The 27,238-nt window shown below is 46.2% G+C and overlaps 1 protein-coding gene across 1 annotated transcript in view; it reads right to left on the bottom strand.

The window, feature by feature from the left end:
• Nucleotides 1-10,052: 10,052 nt before the first annotated feature.
• ADAMTS9 (ADAM metallopeptidase with thrombospondin type 1 motif 9) overlaps nucleotides 10,053-27,238 on the bottom strand; it is an 83,511-nt gene continuing 66,325 nt past the window's right edge. The window contains 10 exon segments of the mRNA XM_029958263.1: nucleotides 10,053-12,587; nucleotides 12,891-12,985; nucleotides 15,062-15,166; nucleotides 17,170-17,261; nucleotides 18,743-18,876; nucleotides 18,972-19,066; nucleotides 19,221-19,315; nucleotides 19,561-19,693; nucleotides 21,128-21,322; nucleotides 22,835-23,008. Coding sequence (XP_029814123.1) covers nucleotides 12,896-12,985; nucleotides 15,062-15,166; nucleotides 17,170-17,261; nucleotides 18,743-18,876; nucleotides 18,972-19,066; nucleotides 19,221-19,315; nucleotides 19,561-19,693; nucleotides 21,128-21,322; nucleotides 22,835-23,008 — 1,113 coding nt within the window. The 3' untranslated portion in view covers nucleotides 10,053-12,587; nucleotides 12,891-12,895.

Raw genomic sequence — 27,238 nt, 5'->3', positions numbered from 1 at the left:
TCCCGGCGCTCTTGTCCCGCCGCCCTCGGGAGCAGCGCGCCCAGCCGGGTCCGTCTGTAGTGCACAGCCCAGTGTGCTCCTTACGTTAGTAAAGAACCTGAGCTCCCGAAGGGCAGAGGTGCGATTTAGCAGGGCTGGAGCGGCAAACGCTGGGGTTACAGCTCTGAGCACGCTGCGCTGTGCCAGGGGGGTTTTACTGGCACAGGCACGGAGCAAACATCCTGGGTTCCTGCTGGGCTTCTGATCCCCTCCTCAAGGACAACAGGTTTAGGCGACAAACACGAACAGGGTGAAGGAGAAACACAGTCACAGGAAATATATTTGCAGCCTGAGATGCTGGGCCAGGACACAAAGCACCTGTTACTGCCCCGGAGCTCACGGTCCCCCCAGAGCTACATATGGGCCAGCAGGGCTGGGATGTGTGAGACCGTGGGGTCGGGAGCCATGGGGCTGGGAGCTGTGGGGCTGGGATCCATAGGGCTGGGAGAGGTTGGGCAGCCCATATATCAACCTGCTCGTGCCCTGTACACAGTGCACTACAAAGGGATCCCCACAGCCAACAACCAGCCTGTACCCCTGGGGTCTGCAATCAAACAGCACATCTGGCACAAGGCAGAGCAAAATGAACCATGGGGAGAGAGGAAGGAGCAAACACGCTTCACAGAGCACAGGGCTCCTCGGAAACTTGTCCCCAGTGGCGCTGGACCAGCTTTTCTATTAGCATTTCACAGCTTCACCCATGGTTGTGGTTGTTTGCAGATCCTGCCAGCTCTTCCCCTCCTTCCCTGCCTCTTTGTTCCTTTGCCTTGCTGCCTCCCAGGTGGTCAAAACCATAACGCTTTGATAATTTTTTTTTATTTAATCAATTCTCATTTTTGTCAATTCTTCACTTGTATCTTCCTGTCTAGGAGGCTGAAATGAGGCTGGGAGCTATGTAGCTGCATTATTACCTCTTGAAGAGTCTCAGGCAAAAAGTTTCAGGGAGATTTTTGCTCTTTCCTCCCATACTGGGCTTTCTTAAACAAAAAGAAAACCCAAAAAACCACAGACAATTTTATCATGGAGAAAATTTTCTTTTTCACAGTCTTTTTTCATGTCACTGGGAAAATATCGAATGCTCCCTGCTCTGTTTTTCTATGGTTGCTATTTTTACCTTTCCAAAACCCTCCATCTTCCCTCTAGTGTTCCCTTCTGCTAAATTTCCTCATCATTTTCCTTCTTGGTTTCTCTCCCAGTTTCCAACTCATACAGTGGTGCATGAATATATTATAAACTCTCGAGGGAGGAGGCGATCTCTTCAAGTACACACACATTTCATCACACAGTGGGCAACTGGTTGCAAAGTGGGGTTTGACCTCATATTGAAACACCTCCACCTATAACCTGTATCAAGTGTGGAATACCTTAATATCAGGGTGCTGATTTACTGTTATCTCTGCTGAAGGACAGTGGCATTTCAGGGAACAGATGCTGTGCAAGAGAGGGTCTGAAAATCTCCAGCACTTTGGGTGTCTTGCATAAGATTCAGAATATTTAAAACTCCAATTAAAACTGCTGAAATAAAAGCAGTATTGGATACAAGACTTATAACAAGATTCAACGTGCTGTGGGAAATGCTTTAAAGGTGACCTGCAAATCCTCTTTAATTGCTCTACTGTTGCAAGAGGTGCCGTGTGCCCTCAATAACAGGGCTGGTGAGGACATCTGCTATAAGTTTAAAACAGCAAAAGTAAGTCAAAGTTGGAGGGTAAATTCCTTGGAGGTGTGGCTGTGCTGAATCACAGCTCCAGTCTTCTGATGAAGATGCAGGTCCTTAATTGCTACATAAAACAAGGCAGGTTGGTCCCCTCCCTCCATCCCAAGCTGTCCATGGAGCTACCAAGCCTTCCTGTCACCCTGCACGCTTGTATCCTTAGGCTCCTTCCAGCAGGTACTGCAGGCGCTGGTGGGTGACTCCTTGATACACAGGCAAAAGGCAGGGGAGGCTCTGAGCATCGAGACTTACATCAGTGTGTTCAAAAGAAGAGGGAAGATGAAGGCAGAAGGGACTGCCTAAGATGCAGATAAGAAGGGTGAGGGATGCTCACTGCCTCTGTCCTGGTGTGCCTGGTGAAGGATCTGGGGAAATCATGTACACCCAGAGCCATAAAAATATTCAGGTAGCACAGACCCCAATGGAGTCAGGTCTTTAGGGACTCCTGGTCACATAAATATTTCATGGGGACAGCAGTTTGTCTCTGGCCAAGGACATCCAGGACAAATAAAAGGCCAGTCAGGAGGACTCAATCATATTTTAGGGATGCTCAGATGCTGCATCTACATAAGGAAACAGCCAGGCCAGAACATCATCTCTGGGATGCAGTTGGGAAAGGGAGGGGATACATTATCTCATTGGCCTGAATGCTCCTCTTCTCTTTCCTCCCCCAGAAAAGCTGCCAAGAGTAAAGATCTCTCAGGAAATAAACTCCCACTCCCTTGTTCTCACCATGTGCAAAGGGGATGATGCACCATCCTGGCATGGCTGGGTGGGCAGGGGACAGCAACACAGCTCCAGCCCTACCTGTGCTGCCACAAGAAGTACTTTCAAAAGGGGATTTTGTATTATTGTTTTTATAAACATGGAGATCTTCCTCTTGAGAGGAGGCAGACTCAGCTTGGAGGTGGGGGGTGTCAGATACTGCTGTCAAATAGGCTCAGAAACAGACACACATGGATAATACATGCCAGACAGTTTGTCTGACAAATTATTGTTTCTGCTGTCACTTAAATTGTTCCATACGTCATCTTCCCCTCCCATTTCTGTTTCAACCAAACCTGCCTAGGGATGACACTTCTTCCAGCCCTTCTCATGACTAAACCAGTTTAAAACCCAGTTTGCTCCATTCATGCACTATGAGATGGACCCATTTTCCTTTGAAGTTGTGGATGGCCAAGAGGAGGGAAATGACAGGGATGCTCTTCTTTTCCTGCTCCCTGTTGTACCTGATACTACAGAAATAACTATAATTAAAATCAAAGAGCTCAGGAAAAGGTGAAATGCAGCTCCTGTGTTAGCTTTTGGTCACAGGGTAGGTGGAGCAGAGGGAGGGATCTGTGTAGGAGAGCAGTCTGGGATGTAGGGCAGTGGCCACAAGGTATCCAGGCTCTGTGAGCCCTCATGGCTCAGTGGGTCTGCTCACAAGCCCTGCAGAGCATCTTGGTCCAACATGCTATTCCTTCTGGTCAGATAAATGCACTTCTACAAGCAAATTCAGCCTCTGGCAGCAGAAGGTGAAAAGGAAAAACCCATGTTGCTGCAGAACTGTTCTGCTTGCCTAGTCCCAGCCTGTGTGCCCAACCTTGCACCTCTGCCAAGACTCGTATTGTGTCCGACCACTGCACATGGAGAAAAGGAGCTCCCACCAGGGCTCTGCTCTCCTGGTGACCTCCATTCCCTCTGGGACACCAGCTTGCGCAATAGCAGCAATGAAGTGACTTGTGTCCAAGCCCAGTGGGCAACCCTTACCACCCAGGAAGAGGAGCTGCAGGTCCACAGCAGTAACTGCAACAAGGGTATGGGAAATATGGAGACAACTTATGCCACCAAAGACCATGGAAAGTCTGCCTCCAGCTCTGGTCCAGCAATTCTGGATGGGAGTTAGCTGGCAGACACAACACATTTGTGTATGAAGCCAGGAAAATTTGCTAGTCTTTCCAGGAAAGTGCCCCCAGCTCTTCTATCCTGCAAGCCATGCCTCATGTCAGGAAATCACCGCTAAAATATTCACATGCAGAAAGCTCTCAGCATCCCTCCATCAGCTCTGACACTCCTGGGCTTCCTACAGTCCAGCCCTGACCATCAGCACCGAGGCAGCAGTACCGCTAGCAGAAAGCAGTGGAGTAAGGCAGAAAACAGTTCTCATTTTGATGCTGGGCCCATCCATTTCTCCCCTCTGTGATGTCAAGGTGAATTTGGCTGTTACGGACCTGGTCAGTCCCCTTGTGTTTCCTCCTGCCAGCAGCCTGTGCAGGTGAATTACAGCTCAACACGAATCCTGTCTCCATCTAGTACCCTAAAGGTTATAAATGTCTGACTGTTATTAGGCAGTTATTGTCTGAAGCCCTTCAAACAGCAAAAGGAAGGCTTAAAAATACCTCTAAGTGCCATAGCTGCTGAAGGAGTGTGCTAGGGAACAGGCATCTATTTTACTGCATCCTTCCTCCACCAAGCTTCCCTCTTCCTGGGTAAACGTGCCCCCATGAGGGTCTTTTAGGAGCGAAACAGTTCAGTGTTTCCGCTCATTCTGGCTCCAAGATTTGCAATTACTGCAGAGAAAAGGCTGTGCATAAACCCGAGTTTGAGGTGGGGATATGGAATTTCAATCTGTGCTGTGCATAACAGGAACCCAGGCCGGGATGAATCATGCTATGTTACTTCAGTTTTTAATTTTTTTTGCACTGCGTAGGTTTTTCTGGGGCATATTCCATCAGGCACATAACGGTCAAATTCACTCTGAACGTTTATTACACGGTTAGTCTGTGCTACACACACTTCAGATGTCAGAATCGGGAACAAAGTGGGCTTAGCAACTTAACAAACCCTTCCATCAGTTCTGTAGACTGCCATACATTTTCCGAGTTCTCTTTATCACAGCATTTGACTACTATTTTTTGTTAGATTTGTTGGTTCTGAGGTATTTTGATTAAAACCGTACTGAGTAATTTCACCTTTTATCCTTAATAAGTACACTCATTTGTAAATATCCTAGGAATTTTTTTTCTGTCCTCCCACCCAGGAATGCAAATGGCCATTATGTGCTCCCCAAGGTATCTCCAAATAACCCTTCTCCTTTTAACCTTAGGATTTTATTGTGTTAGTTGCTAGGGAACTGAGTAAGATTTATAGCCATCTATTGTTAATTTTGAAGGCGGTCTTCAATTTCCCTGTAAATAGCATTTGGGAGTTGGAGTCCACACCAATAAAAACTTGGAGCCCAGTCTCACTCTGTGGAGAGGAGCACCTGCTATGAAATGCGAAGCCAAGTGGATACATAAAACTTACCCCCACAAAAAGGGCCCTGCCCTCTTAAACTGGGGAGGTTGGGCACTGCTGGGGTGCTGGAGAGACCCCGGGCACCCTGGCCTCTGATGCTGGTGTGGCAAAGTATCAGCAGGCTGTGCATCCCGCTTCCCTCCCTCCTGCTCCTCTTCCAACCCCCTCCTCGTCCTTCAGGCTGTTACTCACTCCCTGAAATGAGATGACAGCACTGCAGCTTTTCCCAGAACTGGATTTCTTTGCTGTCGAGCTCAGAAGTCCCCCGGCACAGCTCTCCCTGCCTGTCTGACAAGGGGTGGGTGGTGGATGGCCCCGGTTCATGCGGTTCCTTAATTCTTCTCAATTTGAGGCTAAACAAAGCAATCAAATGGGGCTCTGCCAATTTACACACAACATCCTTGTGCTATAGCAACAAGTAATTTTCTACTATCCCCCCTCACTCCCTCGAGCTCTCTTTTGGTCCAGCAGAATTATTTGCTTTAAGCTGTAAATTCACATTCCTGCCATGCTGCTTTTACTTCTCAGGACCATTCCCGAAAATGAGAAAAAACCAAACCAGTTTGGGGGAGGTGGTGCAGAGGCAGGTGTCAGCAGCCATGGCAGGAGGTGAGCTGGCAGGAGTGACCCATCCTGCCCTTCCCTTGCCACGGTGCTGGAAGTGTCACAGATGTCCTTCAGTCCCTCACATTAATCATTCATTTGCCACCCTGCAGGTGGAAAGGTCCTTTTACTCATATTTTTAAGGCTGCTTTACTGTCTCTTCTTTTTGGGAGAGAAAGAAAACAGCCTTTTTCTTACAGTTTCACAGGATTGAAACCTGCTGATAAATAGGGGAGTGGCAAAGCTGGGCTGCTGGTAGTAGCTGAGATCACCAGACATTAAGTAGCTGGTCAAAGGGAAAATCTAGAAAACTTTGTGTATGGCCCCTGAGATGACAGAAATTTTTTCTTTTATGGTCACCAATGTTGTCAGGTTTTACATTGGTTTTACCTGCTGGAGATGCCGGTTCTTTAGCCAGGGCAAACAGCCCAGGATCTACCTACTGTCAAAAGCTTCTGATTCTCAGAAGTTAAATGCTTCCATACACTTAAGCTCTTGAAAGGCCCCAAGCCATTGGGAATGATCAAGTGGGGAAATGCCATTAGTGAAATCTGAATGCAAGTCATACCTGGAAAGCTTCACATACCACTTGCACAACATGGAGGAAAGCCGACAAAGAGGAGGATATACTCAGGTTATCTTGGGTGTCAGCCTCTCCCAGAGCAGCTCTCAAAGGTTATTCCAGGTGAGCACCAGCACAAGGCACACCCACTGTGTTTTCCACACAGAGCAGGATGAAGCTGTCGGTGTTGACAAGAGCTGTTGAAAGGACTCGAGGACACCCCACTTTATGCAATTCAGTCAGCAGAATTTAGAAATATCTTTGAAAAGTGGATCTGAAGGGCATCACCTCTCCCTTTGCCCTACCTGAATGGAGCAGCAGCTCAAGTGAGAATCATCAGAGAGATCTGCTGGGGTTTCCTTAGATCTCCTGTGCCACTGATCCAGGTGGCACTGTCCCCTGAGACACATGGATTTGAAGAGACATGGCATCCTCAGGGGTCCCCTGGGAAGAGAGCAGTGAAGGAGAGAGGAAGACAGCAAAGCCTTTCAGCAGCTGAGCCCCAGCACAGATGAGATAAGAGGCCAGAGCCTCCTGCTCCCATAGACAAGGCTCAGACTCAGGATTCTGCTCCCTGTGCTGCCAGGAATCAAACCTCCATGGCCACTGCTGCTCTGTGCCTCCTTCCAGCAGCTCAGCCCGCACCATACGTGGTTTGTTATTCAGTTGTTTCCCAGTTCAGCTATGCTGTGTTTTCTGAAGCAGGGCAGGAATGGACCAGTGGGTACCTGCTTGTTCTGAGTTCCTGCAAGGCGCCAGCCTCAGGGGCGAGCCCAGAACTGCACACGCCCACCACCACACACGTGGCCCCTGCTCCAAAGGGATAGTCAAACCTGGGACACCAAGCTGAGACAACTTCATCAGGGGAGCCCAAGCCATGCATGAGACCAGAGCTCCAGCCCCTGGCAGCATCTGGTACCTGCCTGCATCCTCTGCTGCAGGCGGCTTTGCTCCCACCTGCCAGGGCAGGGGGGGTTTAGAGGCACCACTTGTATTTGCCAGTCATAGCTACTAACCTGGACATGTCTGCTCTTGCCAGTGAGTTTGCAGGGATCCATTCCCACTTCCCTGCATGAGCGTTTCACAGCAAATGCTGCTTTCTGTTCTGCGTGGGGCTGGGGAAGGCAGGCAGGGAGCAGTGAATAGCTTCAAAGAGGAAGGTCAGCCAGCCAGAGAGGATGGATTAGAAAAGGACAATGCAACAAAGACCTGATTAATTTAATTGCTCATCTGAAATATAGTTGCAGATTAAAAGAAGGATGAAGAAGTTATAAGCATATGAATGGAGCCAAGTAATGATTTTAAGGGAGAGAATAGGCAGAGCCCTGCCTCCCCCTGCACCCTCTGCCCCACATACAAAGGCGTTTGTATTCAGAGATTACTCCAGACTGCTGGCTCTTCTCCTCATGCTGTCTCCTCAGAAATGGAGACACTGAGTACCAACAAATGTTTAAGTAGCTGCAGCTTAGTATTGCTGCTGGCAGCTCAGATTGAGTGTTAGAGCCAGGCATGTGCTGAAGCCTGTGAAATGTAATGTGGAAACCATTCTGCTCCCAACAGACCTGAGGTTTTCTTGGTGGGAATGGATTGATGGGCATGGCCTCAGCCTCTGCACTTCGTATGCAGCCGCTGCCTTGGAGGACCTGGAGCAGCTTCCCTTGGCTTAAAATTGTACCTACAACACATCTCCCTGTGCTTACAGTCAACTAATCACATCTCCAAACACTTCAGAAGCAATATTTATAACTAGAGAGAGGCAGAAGTAATTTCATGGAAAATTTCGCAGGTTTGTTGTTTGTTTTTTTAAAGTGGAACAAACAAACAAAACTTCCCAGGAAATAAAGTATAAAAAGCATCTGGGTTAGGTCAAAACACTATCCTTTTCTCCTTTTGATTTTTTTTTTTAAACTCTGCCTTACGTTTGCTAATATAAAATAGCTGAAAAATTAAGCCAACTTTGAAGTGGAAACTCAGACTCTTCTGTGAAGGCCAAAAATAACTTCTTAGCGTTCTCCATCTCACTATTGCAAAGAGAGGTCAGAAACTTGTCAACTAAATCTGCTTCTGGAGAGCTACAATTCCGATTGCCTGGATAACTCCACAGGCAAAAATACTTGGAAAATATTGGAGTGAGACCGACAGGCACCACTTTTGGTCATCAGCTCCTTCCTCCTGCTCAATACAAGCTGGAGAGCTGCCTCCAGGAATGTGTACTGCAAAGGGACTCATTCCCTCCCACTGCATGACCAACAGCTACAAAGGTTGGTGACTTCTGGATGAACTCAAATGTGTCTCTTACAACGACCTGATTTGAAGAGTTCTCCATTTGAATAGTTCAGGCAATGGGAGAACTTACCACATGGGTTGAGCTGCTTCAGCTGTTAATGACTCCTGGGTTGGGTTGAATTTCTGCGCCTTTGCCTGATAATAAAAGAAGTCTCTCACCTCAATGCTCTTCCCCAGCGGAATGTTTTCTTCTAAGTCAGCCCTCAATCGGTTTGGGAAGAGGAGTTGTGTTGGAAAGGTTCACTAGAGCAGGTCTGGAAGTGCCTCAGTGGAAAATTTTTTTCCCCTCCTTAGTCTTTTCTGCCTCTCTGCACTTTTCAATACAGTAAGTGGGGCTATGTGGAGAAGAAGGTTTTCTAGCAAATGTCTTGATTTAACACTAGTTCCTTGAGATGTGTGTTTTCCAACAGCCTTCAACAAAATGCATTTTATTTTTCTATAGTGGAAAAATACCCATTACTGGGGCAGAAGGCTGAAGAGATGAAGCAATCACCTCTGTCTCTGAAGCTGTACAACAAGGCTGAAGAAGAGTGCTGCAATTTGCATAGAATAACAGGACCTAAGCACTAAATGTGTTAAAATGACCCTGTCATTATACAGGGCTGGAAGGTTAAATATGAGTCAGGGACTGTGCACACACCCTGTTTGCTTAATCCCACAGCAGCCCACGTTTAAAATATTTGTAATCATTTATTAAGGATAAATGATAGAAAATAAAGATACCCTTAAGAGATTGGTCATTGAAACTAAGAATTGAGCTTTTGAAATAATGCATGCTCTGTTTTCTGCATCTGACAGTGTTTCAGACAGCATGAGAAAGGGATCCTCTCTCCTTTGGGTTGAAAACTCAGAAGCTGGAAAAAGCTAGAGTTGCCAGCAGTAACAGATCTGCAGCATTTTCTGACACAGTGCCTGAGTAACATACAAGGGAGGACAGAAAATGCAACTTCTTCACTCTTACCTGCAGTCTCTGGGGTAGTGGTGATGTCAGAGTGGCTGCAATTCATCATGTGATTGTCCTCCTGGGAGCTGGTCCCCACGTTTGCTTCCTTTTAACTCAAATTTCTTCTACCTGAATTTTCTGGTATATTTGATGCTATTTTTTCCCAGCTTAGAAAAGTTGGGGGTTTTCCCCACATTTCTCTCAATAGCACTGCTAGTGGTGTGGACCAGGTCCAGTATCCCAGCTCATCCTTCAAAAACATTTGCAAAATGAACTGTTTTTCTCCCTTATCATCCCATGGCAAAGGATGTCCCTGGTCAATGAAGGCAGCACCAGCTGGCCACCAGGGATCTCTGAACACCTCTGGGATGTGCTTGTGTACGTTTTGCACATTGGGGCACTCCTCTACTGGGCAGAAATTGGGGACCATCAGTCTATCCAACCAGAAGGATAGTCAGGGCCATTCTCCAAAATGGTCCCTGGCCACAGACTCCATTGTGGGCTTGGTGCAGGGTCATATATAAACAACATTCTTCCCCTCCCTCATTCCTTTTGCATGGGACAATCAAACAAGGAACCCAAAGCTTGGAAATAAACACCAGCACAGAAAGGAAGTTTACCATTCAATGTATTATTCCCTTGTGTACAAAGTATTTTGCCTCTATAATAGCACATCCATTGAAATACAATGGCAAATGCAGCAAGACCATACAGACATGTCTTATGGATCTTTTCATTTCCTTTTGAGTATAAGCAGAAAGAAAAGAAACACTGTACAGGAAAGTGCTTGCAAAAAATACCCCAGTTCGTAGAAAAATAATGGCATTGATACACAAAACCCAGAGTTGTTTCCTGAACAAGAAATGTCTATTGTCTCTGGTCCTCAAAATCTGCTCTATTTAATGATGCCCATTAATGAACCACAGGATCAGTGCTCTGTCATTTTTTTCCCTTATAGTTTAATATTTTTTAGGCTTCTCTTGCTCTGTTAATAGCTGCTATGAAACTATACGGTAGAAATGAAAGTGTACAGGTCAAAATAATATTTCTTTTTATAAATAGCCATTCACTTCATTAGAGAAAACATAATAAGCCTGAACTTTCTAAGCACCACTGTTTCTTTCTGAAGTTCATAGTGCAATTTTCCCTTTTGCCCTACAGAAGTTATACATAAGCAATTATCATTAAAAAAAAATTCACTATTCCATTACTACTCCTTTCCCTTTTTCCTCTTCCTCTTTCCCTTTTCCCCTTTCCCTTTTTCCCTTTTTTTTTCACCAGTTCTGTAGCTGCTTGCCTGTGAGATGTCTCCCAGCTGACAGGAGCACGTCGATCCCTGACTGTCAGGCTGACAGGTTTCACTCCAAAGGCTGAACACAGCCCAGCACACACACGGGTTATGAATCCAGGGATCGGATCGTTTATCACCATTGATCCAACTGTTTTGTAACAGACTGATTACACATCCTTTGGGGAGCTCTGTAAAAGACTCACACAAGATCCTGAGGTTGTGTTTGTTAGCTGTTTGCATCCAAAATGGCAAGAGTTATCTGGAGCAGCAGATAAGCCTCTTTGGTTTTCCAAACTGCTGGCAATTTTGTGCTGTAAAGCTTCCTTTCCTTGTACTTTGTGCTCCTGGCTGCCCTGACATATAAGGTGAGAGGGCAGCATCTTCCTATCACTAAGTAAAATTGTGGAGAAACTGATAAGGGACATAGTCATAGACTACAAAAATAATCTGGTCACATCACCCCCGTTCAATGTGCTACGAAGCTCTGCAAAAGCGTGGCGTGCCACAAGTGGAGGGCTATGTACAGGCAGGAGCCATGGCACCTATGGGACATGGCTCCTCAATTTATACTAAAAAAAAAAAAGCCAGCACTAAAGGTCTGGTTGTACATGGGATGGCAGAGAAGCAAGGAGCACAGATGCCTTACCAGGAAGATCTGAGGCAACACAGAAGTAGGCGTAAAGCAGCTTGTTTTTGAAGGGGGAGCAGAGTCATCTGTAAGTACAGAGTGATCTTGTTGAAACAAGGCAGCGCCAGCGCTGAAGCCTCCCTTTGCAGATGGTCTGGGAGTGAGTAGGAAGCCGGGGAAATGCTGCAGGTGCCTGCAATGGAGTCCCCTGGCCAAGAGAAGGGGCGGCTTGGCTGGGCGTGCTGTCCCCCATCCCCTGCCGTGGAGGGAACACGGCAGGGATGCTTTCAGCTTCACGCTAGGATTTTGTGACAAACTCTGTAAGAAACTGCATCACTTCTGAGTGCACAGTCCAGGGAAACATATGGCCTGATCAGCCTGTCTGGGATGAGTTAATACCCCGCTTCCAGATGGAGCCAGGAAGCACAGTGGCACATGCAATTAGGAGACAAAGATGTTTTTTTAAAAAGTGCGTTCACTTCAGAGCCCTACGGAAAAGGGGCTTGAGCTGAAGATCCATCTGCAGGAATCTTCCTAAAGCTGGGGTAGATCTTAACAGATTTGAATCGCCTGACAATTTTTCTGCTGTATCCCCTTTTCACTGATAAAGGCATCGGATTAACTAAAACTACAGAGCATTAATAAATATCATGTTAGCACCAAACCAGTGCTTTTAGCACTGGCCACAGAGGTCATGTGAAATTCAAAACATACCTAAAAGATAAAGATTGCTAATGCAACTAGCACTGTATTCATTGTCATGTTTTCCTTGAGTGCTGTCAGCCTAATCCCTAAAAATAAAATTTAAGCACATCTTGTCTATTTTCCTTACATAAAGACAGACTGAAATGCCAAAAATACCCCTATGCAGATTGTGTAGCACCGTGGAGGGCCAAAGGAGCCCATAACTGAAGGAAAATTACTGATTGAAAGTAAACAACTGAATACAGTGACAATAAAGTATCACTTGTCATAATGCTACATATAATGTAGAGTATACAAAATGCAGTGGTTTGACTGCAGAATTTAACAATAAAAAATAAAAATAGTAAAAGCAGCCTTAATATAATGATTTTACGTACAAAAATATTAAATCAAAATAAATAATCCCAAACATAAATATTATACTGTACATTAAGAATATGCAATCTATATACATATAAACAGATAAAAAGTGGAAGGCAGAGGTATTGCATCGCTATCCTTCATCTGTCTCATCTCCGCTGGCTGCTCCCAGAGAACCTGGAAAACACAGACAAGGTGCATATTAGAGTCAGACCATCATCTTCACCTCTGGAACCTGTAACTAGAGAGATCAACACAAGAGCAGAGCCAAAGTAGGTGTCAGTGAGGCGGGAAGTGTGTTTCCATTAACACCATTAAGGTTACTGGGGGAGCAGGGGATTCCACCGGGATGCTGTGTGGAGTGTGTGGCTATCCCCAGTGCGCTCAATGCACAAGTGTTTTTGCAAGCATGGCCTGATCTGTTCCTTCAGCATGTTTTTGGGAAGATTTCCCTTCATGCAGAAGCTGCTGGGAACTCACCATCGCTATAACACCTGAACGTCGAGGCCTGTTCCAGATGATGGAGTACACTTCCCACAGTAACCACCACATCTTCCCACTACTTTGGTACCATCCTGCAGGCAAAATCAGAAATAACATCTTAGTAAGGGCTCAGGAACTCCACACTGTGGAAGGGCCAGATCCAGGTTGTTCTAGCCAGGATTTTTAATAGAAAATGGCTTGGAAGGAAAACAAATGATGCTTAAATCAATCTACAAAATCACCACTATATTCAAATACACACAAATGTAATTCTCTTCAGTGCTACCAGGCCAGATGGTGGACACAAATAAGAAAGGGTAGTTTTGATTTATTACATTGAAAGCTGCCCAAAGAGAAGGCTGTTTGGAGGGATATCTCAAGGGTATCTGCTTTCTGTGATTTGCCCCACACTGAATAATAGTAATGAGTGGAAAACTTGGCTCATGCAAGAGCAAAAACACATTGGACAATAACAACTCCTCAGCTGTGCCTGAACATGGGAAGGGCATGGGAGGGATATTTGCAGGCAGTACCAAGAAACATCCATTTGGAAGGGAAAAGCCTGGAGCAGCTCCAGAGACAAGATGGGAGGGAAAGTGATGGAGTGAGGCAATCCTACTTGCTCCGGTACCATCCCTCCTCCCCTTCCCACAGCCAGAAAAGGAAAATGTGGAATGGTCCTGAGCTTGGCCTGGTCTCCAGGTGAGCCCTGCAAGCAGAGTGCAACTTTGGGCTTGAGTCAGGAGATCAATACCTCCACCTGGTCTTCCTTATCCCAACTCCGCAGAGTCTTTCTCCTCTTGGTCATTACAATGGACAGATAGTCCTTGAGGGGAATTCAACCCTCAATTACCAGAAAATTGGACTTAAGCACAGAACAAGCTTGCACAAAGCATTTATTTTTAAACAAGCTCCACCCTGCCCTTGACATTATTGATCTGGGACTGCAGCAGGCTGCTATCATCTCTTCTCACTGTGCCATTCTTTCTTCTACTCCTGCGGGCAATTATGCCCTTGGAACAGCACTTGATAGATGCCACTGGGTGATGAAGGATCTTTAAGCAACTCTGTCCCTTAAAGTTTGTTTTAATTCTGCCAGTCACGATGTTCTCTGCAAGCCCAAAGTTGTCTGGTCAGGCTTCTCCTTTCTGAAAGGGAGAATAGCAAAGCACCTGCCAGAACTGACATACAGAACTGACAACTGTGCTGGTCCTCTTCTACCTGCAGCGTGGTCAGACCAGTAGCATTTAATTCTCCCCTAAGAGCACCAGAACAGATGAGGCTTAGGGGTTCATGGGGCTCCCCAGAGCCAGGGAGACTGAAAGTAGTGCAGGAGAGAATATTTTGCAAATTGCTTTTTGTTAAATGGTTACAGTGACCTCCTTTGGAGAGTTTTAACAGGGGCAATCAGGATGACTCACATGAAGTAACAGCCAAAAAAGCAATCCTAGTATTCTACCATTTCAGAATGTGACACAGAAGCAACAGAGTAATGGCACACAGTGAGGGAGGTGTCAATGGGCAGGCAAATTAAGCAGTACAAGTTCAAATTTGGCTACGGAGTGATTTTGAAGGGCTGCCTGGCTTAGCCTGAGGCCTCCAGTCAGCAGAGCCACAGGCAGTGGCAGGGGATGGTGCCCCTGCCAGCATGCCAGCAGCACCCCAGCCCACTTGAACTTGAGTCACTTGAGACTCTCTCAAGAAGATAAACCCAGCCCAGCCCAGCAGGAAGGTCCACATCCTCCACACTTTATCAGAGATGTTTTGGGAACAATTCCTACTCAGGGCAGTTGCCTGGCACCTGACCCTCTCCAGCAGGTCCAACCCTGCTCTGCAGCCCTGACCCCACATGCCCTCGTCCTGCTGCCCGGCCCTGTGATGCACACTCCATGATGGACATCTCAGACAACTAATTAAGGATATCTCTGCCCCAAAGCACTCAGTGTTTTCAGCTTCACAGTTAATCAGGCTCACTAATTAATTGCAATAACTCTGATCAAGTTAAACCCGCGAGGGCCTCTCCCCCCCCACTACCATTACAGGCAACACTTTAATGTCAGATGTTCTTTTTTATTAGTCTCTATTGGAAGATGTTGCTGTGAATGACAATGTGGTGATTAAAAACTTCTGATGAGCAGGTATAGCCATAACTTAAGTTACAAACTTACTGGGGATTTCTGAATTTCCGACACCGCGTAATTCCCTTGTGAGAGCCACTTGGCTGTTCCCATTAGGGACAGGCCTGTCCCATAAAGGTCTATGCTGAAGCGACCCTAAAAAACAAGAAGAGCCTGGTTATCCCAAAACACTGCTTTGGCCTCCTGGTATCACTTTTCTAACAGGATTTTGCCAGCAACGTTTCCCTTGTTTTCCATCACTGTGACCGTGATTAGCCCATTGTACAAATCACAGCAGGGCTCGCATTAGGAATTTCCTTCTGCTTAGTGGCTGCAGAGAAGGAGGGGCTGCAGCTTGCTTTTGAACTACCCTTTATTCCCGGGTTTTCACTGCCTTACCCAGGTTTTGCACTTTTTTCCTGGTTTTGCACTGCTTTTTCTCTGCCAGGTGAGGGCATTCTTGGCTTTTCCATGGCAAACTGTGGAGCCTGACATGCTCCAGCAGCTGATGGGAAGGGACTCCAGGGATGTGCTGCAGCCACTGTCACTGCTCCCTCCTCAACTGGAGAGGGCACACTTGTCCTTATTTTCCTTATTTTTCACTGGGTTTTTTCATTGTTCGGGGTTTTTTGTTTGTTTGTGTGTTTGTTTGTTTGTTTTTTTCCCCTGGACTTCATTAAAATAAAAACTCTTTCATTTGCTTATTTCTTTAAAACACTTCATTCCCCCTTTTCTCAAAAAATGGAAAATTAAGGAGTATGCTGGCATCCAATGCTCAGCCCCCCAGCCCTCCCCTCACCCCCATGGCAGACCCCAGCCCTGCCCGTTTCTGGACCCACGGAAGAATTCTTTTGGACACATCCCCAGGCTGACCCACAGCCCAGCACAGCCATGAGGTACCAGATGGCTGTTAGCTCTGCTCCTTGCACTTGCTGCCTTGGGAACGCTGGTTTTCTGAGAGGAGCAAACTCTCTGGGTCAGGTAGACAGATATTAACATTCATGAGCATTCCTGAGGTAAGAAGTCAATCCCTAAGCTGCTGAGCTGTGCAGAAAAGTATCAGCTCAAAAAGCAGGGAGGGAAGGAGATGGAGAGGTTTGCCCTCTGCCGTCTGTTGCTGCAATTCCCTGCATAATGCCATTTGCCAATATGGTCCATCCCACACCTTGCACTATCCAAACTTATCACTTATCATCCCCCAGCCCCACAAAAGCTGGGCGTGCTGGGGACATGCAGCAAGCCATCTATAACACAGTGCTGTCTCCTAAAGACTTTCAAAAAGCATATTTTTTCCAAGCAGCTGGGCTAGATGTTCTACATCACCTTCTAGAGCTACTGAGGAGGCAACTTAGCCTGTGTCCTACTCTGTGCTTTCATGGGTGGGCAACTTGTGGTGCTGGGACAGGCTGGATTTGCCCTGGTGCACAGGCACCACCTTCATTTTGTCAGTGTTTTCACAGCCCCAAAGTGGGGTCAGTGATGGTCCCATGAGGCTGCTGTCAAAATAAACAGCAGGGTGTGGGGACACTGGGGCTGCAGCTGGCAGGTACCACTGTGGTCTCTGACAGATGGGCTCTGTCTTTCCAGCAGCAGAAATCCGACCTGTTCCTGCCCCACAAATGCCCTCTCTTTCTCAGGCACCTCTCCCAGAGCTGGCATGGCAGGAGTCCTGCTGTCTGTCTGCTGCCTTCCTATCCAGAGGGGCTGTCTCACCCATCTTCTTGCACCCCTGCAAACTGGTTTAAGTGGGTACAAGACTGCAGAGCACAGAGGCAGGTTCCCTGACTCCCTCCTGCTCTCCCTGCCCAGCATTTCCACCAATCCCTGTCATGGACTGATCCCCCTGCCTTCAACTACCCATGTAAAGCCCAGTTCTTCTCCCACAGCCTACTTCTTCTTCCTTTTCTCCCTTACTGTTGATTGAGGCCATAGGGAATGTCCCTTAGGCAGCCACTGGCCTGATAATATGGAAAGTGGAAACTACTTTCTCCATCTTCACAAAGGGAACTTTCTCCATCTTCACAGAGGGAAAAGTTTCTGATCACTGAGATAAGAATGTGCCCCACACTGAAGCTGGGCTGATGTGATCAGCAGTAATTAATAGAGGGCCTGAACATAACAAATGGCACCAGTTCCTATGAAATCCTCTTGTCAAATACCTGAGGGCATTTGGCAGCACTGTAGCAGTCCCCAGCAGTGGCATAAGGAACAGGTCGTCCATCGTGTGTCCTTGCAAACTGTAAGTCAGTTGCTGTGGAGAAGAGTTGGTGAATAACATGGAAAGACAGATGCAGGGAGAGAGACAAAATAAATGTAAACGTGTTCTTTGTTAATGTTTAAATTCACTAAACCTGGTTTCACACATTAATCTTGAGAGTGAAGACTACTAGGTCTTTAATATTTAATCTCCCAATTCATCCCACATGTGACTCCCAGCACATGAACACTGGATTTAACAGGAAACTTATACACTCAGTGTTTACAATTTGGTTTAAGTCCATTGGTGATTTAAGAACAAGGTATAAATAACAACAAAACTCGAACCTATGACTTGGGATTTCTTTTTCTATCAGAAAATTCCCCACTTTCAAGAAGGCTACAGGACCTCCTAAATCTCTCTTTTAAACAAAAGCAAACAACCATCTCTGCTCTCCTGGCTGCCCCAGCCCAGGGGTCGGGTTTTCAAAGGGAATTGGGGTATTTTGCTCTGGAAGGATCTGAAGTAACTGAGACTCATTTAGATGGGGATGTGAGATAGCTCCTGCCCGACAGAGGAAGGTGCCCAGCTCCTTTTGAAATTCAAAGGGAGCTGGTATCAAATTCCCCGAGGGTGGTTCCTTTCAGATCTTTACCTAGAAGCTTTTACAGATTATTAGTAGCTTTTTACAGATTAATAGACTGGGAGGTCTTGAAAATTAAGTGATAAAAACCACTTATCAGATAAAGAGTCGTTTTACAAGGAAGGATTTTGATTTGTTAAAAAACCCTCAGCTATTTACTGAATGAACTCCCAACAATATGTTGTATTTTTAAAACATTTGCTGGAAACTGATAGCATCCCTGGAGTCAGGGAGACTGAAACTGTAACCCTATGGGATGCTACAGGCTCTGTGGTGTTGAGGTGGCTTCCAGCTCCAAGGAATTACAAGAGAGAAAGGATATCACTTATATTGCACAGCTACAGCCCTCTTCTCCCCTGCTAATCCATCTCCCCACCTCCATCACTACCAACACAAATTATTTCCCCATGGTCTGGCTCTGCCAAGAGCCTCCTCTGCCCTGGCCATAGGGAGCAGCATCCCCACCCTGGTGGAATTCCCTGCACTGGGGTCTCCTGACATCCCTCTGTGCAAAATGGGGGGGCAGCTCCTCCCTGGTTAAGCTTTGTGTCTGAGTCCAATCTGAAAATAGGAGATCAAATGAAATAAAATCCTTCAAAAAATACACTGGCCTGCCAGGTGCATGCAAATACTCATTCTGCAGAGCAGATGTACCAGCAATTGTCTTAATATTTTCCTGTTTTACAGAGCAATAATACGAGCATCTCTGATGTACTCAAGTTGCAGTCTCCAAGAGTAAAGCAGCAGAGAGGTGACCAAGTTTAAAAGCAGCTTTTAACAGGAAAGCTCAGGAATATTGCTCACTAGAGCACTACTGCTTGCTTGTAGTTACAGTTATATTTGTGTAAAACAAACGTTTTGTTTTTAATGGCAAGGCCCTGTTTTTACTCACTTATTATTTGCATAGTGTTCAGGTCCAGCCTTACTTTGCTGAAGGTGGAAAACCCAGCTGCTGTGTAATCTTTCCTACACTGGCAGTCTTCTCGTCTGCTCCCGTTATACGGACACTCGGTCGGGTTATGCAATCTAAATCAAAAGAAAACCCTTTCTACTCATGACCGGGAAATATTGCCATGGAAAACAAAAAACACTGTGAAGCTCACCATTACAGGATTCCTTACCTGTAACCATAGACCTCTGAAAAATTCTCTGCATCTCCATTTACAAGGGTCACATACTCCTTTGGGCTGTCAGTCTGCATCCCAGAGCAATACACCTGAGAGAGAGAAGCCAGAATTTTGTCACAAAGGCAAAGGCATCGCTGAGAAAACCAAAGGTATAAAATCCAAGCGTGGAAGTGAAGAGCACATCCAGGGTCCCCTTGCACCTTTGGAAAATACATTAACTATCATTCTGTTGATGAAATGCACCTTTAACGTCTTTCCTTTGACTTGCAGGAAATATTCGCCATCTTCAGTGACACCTTTGAGATTTTTAACGTCTTCACAACTCCTTGGTAGTTCACCTGAAACAAAACAGAAATACTTGTAGTTACTGAGCAACTGTACATCAAAATTTCTTTTGGAACACTGTGAGGCATCCAAAACATCAAAACATCTTGTTTATTTTTCAGAGGTTTCCCTGGTGTGCCTTAGTGCTTAGTTGGATGGCTCCCAATGCTTGGAAATACTGCAGATCTCTAGGAGTTTGATAGGAAAAGATACTGAAGCCGTGAGAAAGGCAAAGGAAGGTGCAAATCTGCAGACTTACAGTCATGGACATTGTGGCATGTCCTCCTCTCCTCAGGTTTCAGATCCACATGGCACAAGCTGCTGACCTGGTCGTCGTTCGTCAAACACTGCACCGACCGGTGCATGACCCCAACTCCACAGGTGACAGAGCACTGCAGGACACAAGACAGAGATCTGGGGTTTATCTCAACAGTTTCTGGGTTCCAGAAGAACAGAGACAGGATGTTTCCCTTGTGTTAAGAGAAAGATTCCAATCCTGCAAAGTGTTCAAACACAAGTTTAATTTTAATCAAATGAGTAGTCCCTTTGATTATTAATCCCTTCATTATTACCATCATCATTGATTACTTCAAGAAGACTATCATACTTTGCTTAGCATTTGCATGCTTTGCTGGATGAGGCAGTTGGTTAAAGTGAACCATGTGCTCAAGTGAAATGGTTTATTTTTCATGTTAGGAAGGTCATACAAGAGAGAAATGTTCACCAGAAGGCCTGCATGGTAGAAATCCTCTCCTGGTGGCTGCGAGACATTGCTTGGGTCACTGCCAGGGGCCTCTGAACAAACATGGCTGTTGTTTTCTATCCAAATTGCACAAAAAAAATGGAGCCTCAATCTTCTCTCCCCTCACCCACTGGAAAAATAGATAAATCTGTGCAAATACTGGGTCATCCTCAAACAGCCCAACTCAAGGGCAATCTTAAGGCTGAAGTTGCACAAGTTACTAGAGCTACCAAACAGCAGCTCATCCTCTGCACTAACTCACAGGTAGGATCTGAAGCTTCCTATGGGGCAGGAGGAACTTTGGTTTCAAACAGCTTTGCCAGTTACTGTGACAACTTCCACTACATATTGCTTGGCTTTACCCTCGTTTCCTTGTAAAGGTTTGACAAATTCCTACAAATGCCTGAGCTGGGTTAATAAATCAAGTTTATGGGAGAAACATCACATTTCAAAGAATGTCAGAAGCCCAAAGAAGTGAAATGCTATCACCTTAATTAAAATTTGATCTTGTAGTTCAGGCCCCAGAAGAGGCTCAACCCAAATAACTTTAGCAGAAAGGCCAAATTCTTTCCCCTCCCCTGTCCCAGTATTTGCAAGAAGGAGGGGAGAAAAAAAAAAAAGAAAAAAAGAATTTTAAGGTTCAAATAACCACTGTTTTAGCCTACTGGTGGCTCCAAAGTCTTGTTCATACACGTGGCTGGGTGGGATCAACTGCAGTTGCCAGCGATCCATCAATTTTTCCAGCACAAGACTTTCAAACCCTTGTTTTCTGCAACGACCCCCCTCTTCGACTGAGCGCTCAGCATGACCATCAACACCGCCACAAATTTTGGTTACATCCAAATTTTCATGGAGATTATGACTCTACTTGTAGCTGCTGGGACTCCCCCATACGATGGAGTTCAGTCTGGAGCATGGAGCCCTACACACAGTGGGGCTGCTGCTCCACCAGAGTATTCAGTGCATTAATTTATGCAGCTTTTAAACATTCCCCCTCCAAACCTTCAGTCTGTGTCCCTGACGTAAGAAAAATACCAGTTTGTTCCAATCTTTTCAGTTAAAAAAAGAAGTTTTCCAAACTTACGCTTCCCCAGTTGCCGACGCGCCAGGATGCCGAGACAGGGCATTCCCCGAGGTAGCAGGGCTGGATGTTGGGTGGCTGAGTGCCAGGACAGTTGACCATGTTCTGGTACCCGTACTCATAGTGGTCCTTCCCGGTGTAAATCTCACTGCAGGACACGAGGCGCTGCCTGTATCCCTTCCCACACGTGACCGAGCACTGCGGGCAGAGGAAACACCAGTGAGCACCACATGCTTCAGTAAGGCCACCCAAAACAGGGAGGAAAAGACAGCTTGTCAGCTTGTAACACAGCAAGCTGCTCCAAGGGATCACTTGTATCTAGTTAAGCCAGTCATGAGTATGGTGAGTGGCTACTACGAGTGAGCTGGTGCCTGACACTGTCTTTGAGCACCCAGTTCCTCTCTGGAATGGATCTACAGGTGCTCCAGGACTCTCTATGCCAGGCTGGCTCCTGGGCACATGTTATTTCTTCCCAAGTGCAAAGAAAGGAGCAGAAGAGCCTTGGGAACTCAGAAATGCCTCTATTATTTAGTTGGTTTGGTTTGTTGTTTGTTTTTTTTTCCATGGGATACACAGAGATAGAAAACAGTCAAGATTGACCCTGAAGTACAGGTATTTGGCACAACTGGAAGAACGACAAATTTTTCCTTGTAATTAGAAGATAAATAGTGTTCTGCCTTCCTCAAAAGGCTGAGTGGGAGCTGAGGAGAGACAAGCTCTGGTTCTGAGAGCCCTATCCCACCTCTCTGTTTTCATGGGCCAGAGTGCTCCCAGAGGGTCAGAGATGCTGGGAGTGGGTAGAGGGTGTCTGAGCAAGGGGCAGCCAGGGCTTCAGCCTCACAGGCAGCTCAATATTTCTCTTAGGAAATCACTCAGGAGACCAGGCTGCTCTGAGATATTATCATGTCACCACGTTTCCCCCTCCTGCTCTGTCTTGGGTGGTTTGTCTCTCCTCCCCCTCAGTCCTGGCATGTTTTCTTTTTTCCCTTTCCTTGTTCTTTCTTTTTAATCAGTGCTGTGTCAGCAGCTGCCTTGTCATTTCCCTCTGCTGTTCCTCCAACTGAAAGTAATCCTTCACTGGCTGCAGGAGGAAACAGGCTGAGATTAGCCCAGGTCCTCCCGCATGCGGTGCCTGCCGCAAGGAAAACTCATCTATTTTCCTTGCTGAGCCCTCTCCCAGCTGTGAGGGTGAATCTCCTGCCTTTGCTCACTCTGGGTCCTTGCTCCTGCCAAAGACAGCACTGAGGAAGGATGTGTCCCCATGGTCACATCCAGGCTTGCCTTTCCCCCATGAGGCTCGCCTGGACCCTTGCACAGCCCACGGGGCCCTGGAGCCGTCCAGGAGGGGGTGGCAATAAAACCACATAAATAAATGAATGAATGAAATAAACCAGCAAAAAACCAAAGAAGGTGCCTGCTGAACACGATGTACTTTGGAAGGAAATTGCCTCCAGATATTAGCTAGGACCCTGAGCATGCTGCTTTTAGTCTTTAATATCCTGGTCATCTCCCACAGCCTTTTTCCTTTCTCTCCAACAGGTAGATTGCACAGAGAAACAGCCCCAAAAATAATAATTAAAGCACGAAGCACTGCCCTGCCAGTGTTGATTTGGGTTGCAATACCTCAGCAAGGGCAGCACTGAGAGAAGGAGAGTACGGCCCGGTGCTGAGTGGCACAGTCTCTGTGCACGGACAGGGATGGGGACTCACCTCTGACCACTCCCCCGTGATCCAGATGTATTCACAGGGTGGCAGCCCACAGCTCTCGATTTCGGGGGGCCGTTTGCTGGCGTCGCAGTAGCCGCTGTCCTGCAGCTGCTTGTTGTTCTCATCCACACAGACCACCTTGCGGTACCGGGACGTCTCCCCGCACGTCTTCATGCACTGTGTGCAAGAAACAATGGCTCATGCAACCCATGAGAGACTTCAGAAAATGAACAGCCATCTGGAGGGATCCCTCCTCCCAGCAGCCTGCCTGAGTGGTGGCTCTGTGCCTCATGTTGGCATCTGCCACTGGTATCACTTGGGGGCAAATTTTTGACCAGGGCCCTCCTGTGCCAGGTGCTGTGGGAACATCCAGTGACAAACTGTTCCTGACTTCTGGAGGTACTAACCCAAATCAAAGATGTAGGGAGAGAGAAGAAACTGAGGTAGGAGGTATTGGGAAGGGGCAGATATAGGGTCCAGCTGTGATGGGACCAAGAGATGCAGGAACAGGCATGCTGGGCCAGGGATGGGGCAAGGGGACAAGAAAGGGGCCAACCCCCATCATTTCAGCCTCTAGTAAATACAACTGTTTGAAGAATGACAACTCAACCATCCCCCTTCCAAAAAACACACTGCTACACCTTTGGCAGTGGCTGGTGTTGGGGGACCCCTTCCCCAGTCCCCATCAGCAGGCGAGCAGCAACGCCCTGCCCTGGCATGGAGTGGGGTCCCATAGAATCATCATGGAATCTTATGGGTTGGAAAACACCTTAAAGTTCCAACCCTCTGCCATGGGCAGGGACACCTTCCACTAGACTAGGTTGCTCAGAGCTTCTTCCAGCCTGGCCTTGAACACAACTCTACAGCCACTGCACTGGAGGCAGCCCTGTGGGTTTATTCTCTTTTAAACATTGCCCTGCCTGATATTAAGAGCAACCCATGCCAGCTGAGCACAACTACTCCCCAGGGACTTCTGGAGACTTTAAGGACTCAGTTCTTTCTCATCTTGGAAAAGCCAGCCCGACTGTGAGGCTGTGCTTGGAGAGTATCTTAGAAAAAACACACATAAAACAAAATAAATCAGCGTAGGAGCAGCTGTCTGGATAAAACCCTTTATATTAAAGTTATTGCCTGTAATGGACTTCTAACACTTTCAACTAACTGGATTAACAAGGAGAAAAATGCATGAAAATAATCATTTTATACAACATGTAGGAAATGTCTTCCCCCAAGGAAAAGGATAAAACATTCAATCAGACCATCCCTATTTGTACAGAAGCCCTGTTTGAAGTCACCTAGGCTTGGAGGACTGTGCCAGTTTAATCTATTTAGGGTCTCATCCTCCAAACATCGTTTCCAGCCTCCCTGAAGCAGCTTCTGCTCCCCTGGCTGGCCCACAATTAGCGAGATCTTAGTGGGTTCAGCTAATTGCAAAACACAGGCACTGTCGGGGCCCTATTTCTGTAATTAGCTGTCAGAACCAAGATTGTAAATTATTTGAGAACTCTGAAAAATCAGATCAGTCCATGGCAGGAGCAGCAAAGCAGGAGAGTCGCAGTGAGTGCAACGTCATGTTGGGTGTAAATACTTAGTACTGGGGCAAAGTGGAGAGTGATGGGGAAGGAAAGGGAGGCCCACAAAGCTCCAGTTATTCCAAAAGAATAACTTAGGAGCTCTTAGGCAACAGTCAACATTGCAAAATCCACAGTCTGCCAAAAGACCCCAAGGGCTCTGTGTGCTTTCAACCTTATTTACTCTCTTGCTTTGAGTCCTTGGAGTGGAAGCTCCTTTTAGGTCTTTGCTGAAACATGGCGATCCTACAGGGGGTGGAGGAATTTGCTGGAGTGTGATTTCCCCAGAAAGCAAACAAACTGTGCTATATCTGCCCATCTCTGATTATCTCCCTATTACATAAGTAAAAACTGAAAGGGGGTCATTGCATGTGCATGTGGCATCACTCGTGCTCCATCTGGAAGGTGCAGCTTCCCTGAGCACCAGGCACCTTTTGGGGCAGCCTGAACCCCGACCTTCCTGCTCCCCCCTAATGAGGGACTTTCTAGCACAGTGGGAGTGGGGCCATGGGATGCTCAAAGCTCCCCTTGTCTTTGGTTTGCATTTGCCAGCCTAGTAAGGGGTCACCAGCACCGGGTGAATGGTTCCAGCCCTCGGCTGCTGATGGCCACAGGAGGCACCTTGCAAGGAGTGGGAAGAAAGGCTGATTTTGTCTCTTCCCCTTAATGTATATTTAAGCCTAAATTTGCAAAGTTCATTTGCTCAGGCTTAATTTTAAGAGGGTGAACAATCTCTATGCCATCAACGCATTTTCTGACTTTGGCCGGTGAAGAGCTATCAGATCAAAAGCCCATCCTTGTTTACAGCACACCAAAAGCCCATCCTCTCCTCCTTTAAAGTCATTACTTGCTGATGGGAGATTGACACTCTCAAGCACATGCCAGCCTGCTTTGGGTTTCTCTGCAAATAACAGCTGTATGGCCAAATAAACCTGAGCCAGCTCTGTGCATTTTGTCATAATCAGTAAATTAAAGTTTGATTATTTGTATTTTTTAGGGGTAACCGGCAACTAAAATAATCCCTATTAAATGTGGCTCAAAGACAGTGAGGCTGTCATAAACTAAATCAAAGAGAAACACTGCAGAGGTTCCAATCAGCCCCCACAAGGTTATAAAACATTATTCATGTAGAAAGCGGACAGTCCAGATAGCATGGAAAGGCTATTATTCCTTTCAATACAGTGATAGATTTTGTATGAAATCTCATGTTCAAGACTGATTTAAATCTCACATAAAAACAGTGGGGCCAGGGTATAACAGCTATTGATAGCAAAAGCTGAAAAACAGGTCAGGCATTTGACAATATTTGTCTCTTGCGTCTCATTTCCCAAATTCTGAACTATTTTCCTGGCAGTTCAAATTAAGGACCATTTCAAGCACTTCTGCAACTGTTTTAGAAGAGTAATAACAATAATTAAAATAACCCCAAAGGCATTGCTTTGCAAAAGCATTCATTGTTTTTTTTTTTTTTTAAATCACCATCTGACACAGAGAAGAAATGAACTCCCCATGCCACGAACACTTGGAACATGCCTTGGGTAACTCTGCAATTCAAATCAGGCAAGGATGGCATAATTTCACCCCAAATGGCAAATGTCAAAGATTCAAGAATTGCATTGCAGCTTTGAGAACCACGCATTGTCCTTCCACAGACACTCATATTAAAGAAAAAACCCTTCTCTCTCCCAATTTTCTCTTTTCCTTCATGACTCTGGTCTGAGTTTCACTTTGACATCAGCAAGGCTCTTTCTATTGACTTTCTTCTCCCCGGTGTGGGCACTGAGAACAGGTAATTAATGGTGATATACCAACAGAGCAGTAAAGGCTTTCCAATAAGTTCCCTATTCCTTCACATTGGCAAGACCAACTTTTCTAAACAACAACAAAAAAGAACAATAAAAAAACCCCCAAACCTCTTGACAGACTGCCTTTAAAGATAAGAAATCAAGAACAAGACAGCGCTGGGATGTTATTTTACATCCTGGCTTTCATGTCAATTAGGGATTTCATTGCTGCTCCCTGCTCAGAGAATACTAATACAATCTGTGCCTCCTCACTGTAAATAACACACAGACAGTACTTAAAGGCTGGGGAGAAGGGGCTATTTCTTTTTTTCACTAGATACATCAGAACAAAATAAGAAGAGCTTGAAAGAAGAACTGCCTGGAGTCAGCCAAAGGGGCGAGCTCACATTGGGCATCTCTGGTGTTCTCCTATTAATGGTTACCTATGGGTGAGGAAACTTTCAGCCCATCCCCCTAATAAAGCTCTTCTGGGGAAAAAAGTATCTGTATAATATGTTAAAAATTTTCCCAGTGCAACTGGGGGAGCCCTGGAAAACTTAGGAAAACATCAGCATTCACCTCTCACCAAGGGCTTGGTAGGGTAGAAGCAGACAGAGGCCTCTCACCACTGGTTTGAAAAGTTGCAAAAATAAGGGAGAGAGGGCAAAATTTGGTTGAAAGTTGGACTTGATAATCTTGGAGGTCTTTTCAAACCTTAATGATTCTATGATTCTATGAAAGGATGGGGCAGGAGCTCTAGCTTTTCAGGACTAATTGCACCACTAGGTAAGGACTAGCACTGCATGCTGTTTGGTGACCTACTTTGCTGACTGTAAATTTATTAGCTGAAGAAATTAATGGGCTCTGTAAATCCAAAAGTTCATTGCAAGGAATTTGCTGGAGCCCCCTCAGCCATTCCTACATTTCTTTTTCAGGCTGGGATGTTTCCATCAGGTACCACTGCATGGCCAGCTCGGCTTTGCCTCCTGCTGCTTCCCATCTCACCTTGGCTCCCTGGCAGCTGGGAAAGGGCACAGTCCCCTCTGGCCTCC

The sequence above is a fragment of the Manacus vitellinus genome, unplaced genomic scaffold, assembly GCF_001715985.3.
Source record: "Manacus vitellinus isolate BGI_N305 unplaced genomic scaffold, ASM171598v3 scaffold_14_pilon, whole genome shotgun sequence".
NCBI lineage: Eukaryota > Metazoa > Chordata > Aves > Passeriformes > Pipridae > Manacus > Manacus vitellinus.
Note: the sequence above shows the minus strand (reverse complement) of the source record. Positions and strands in the feature narration are given on the sequence as shown.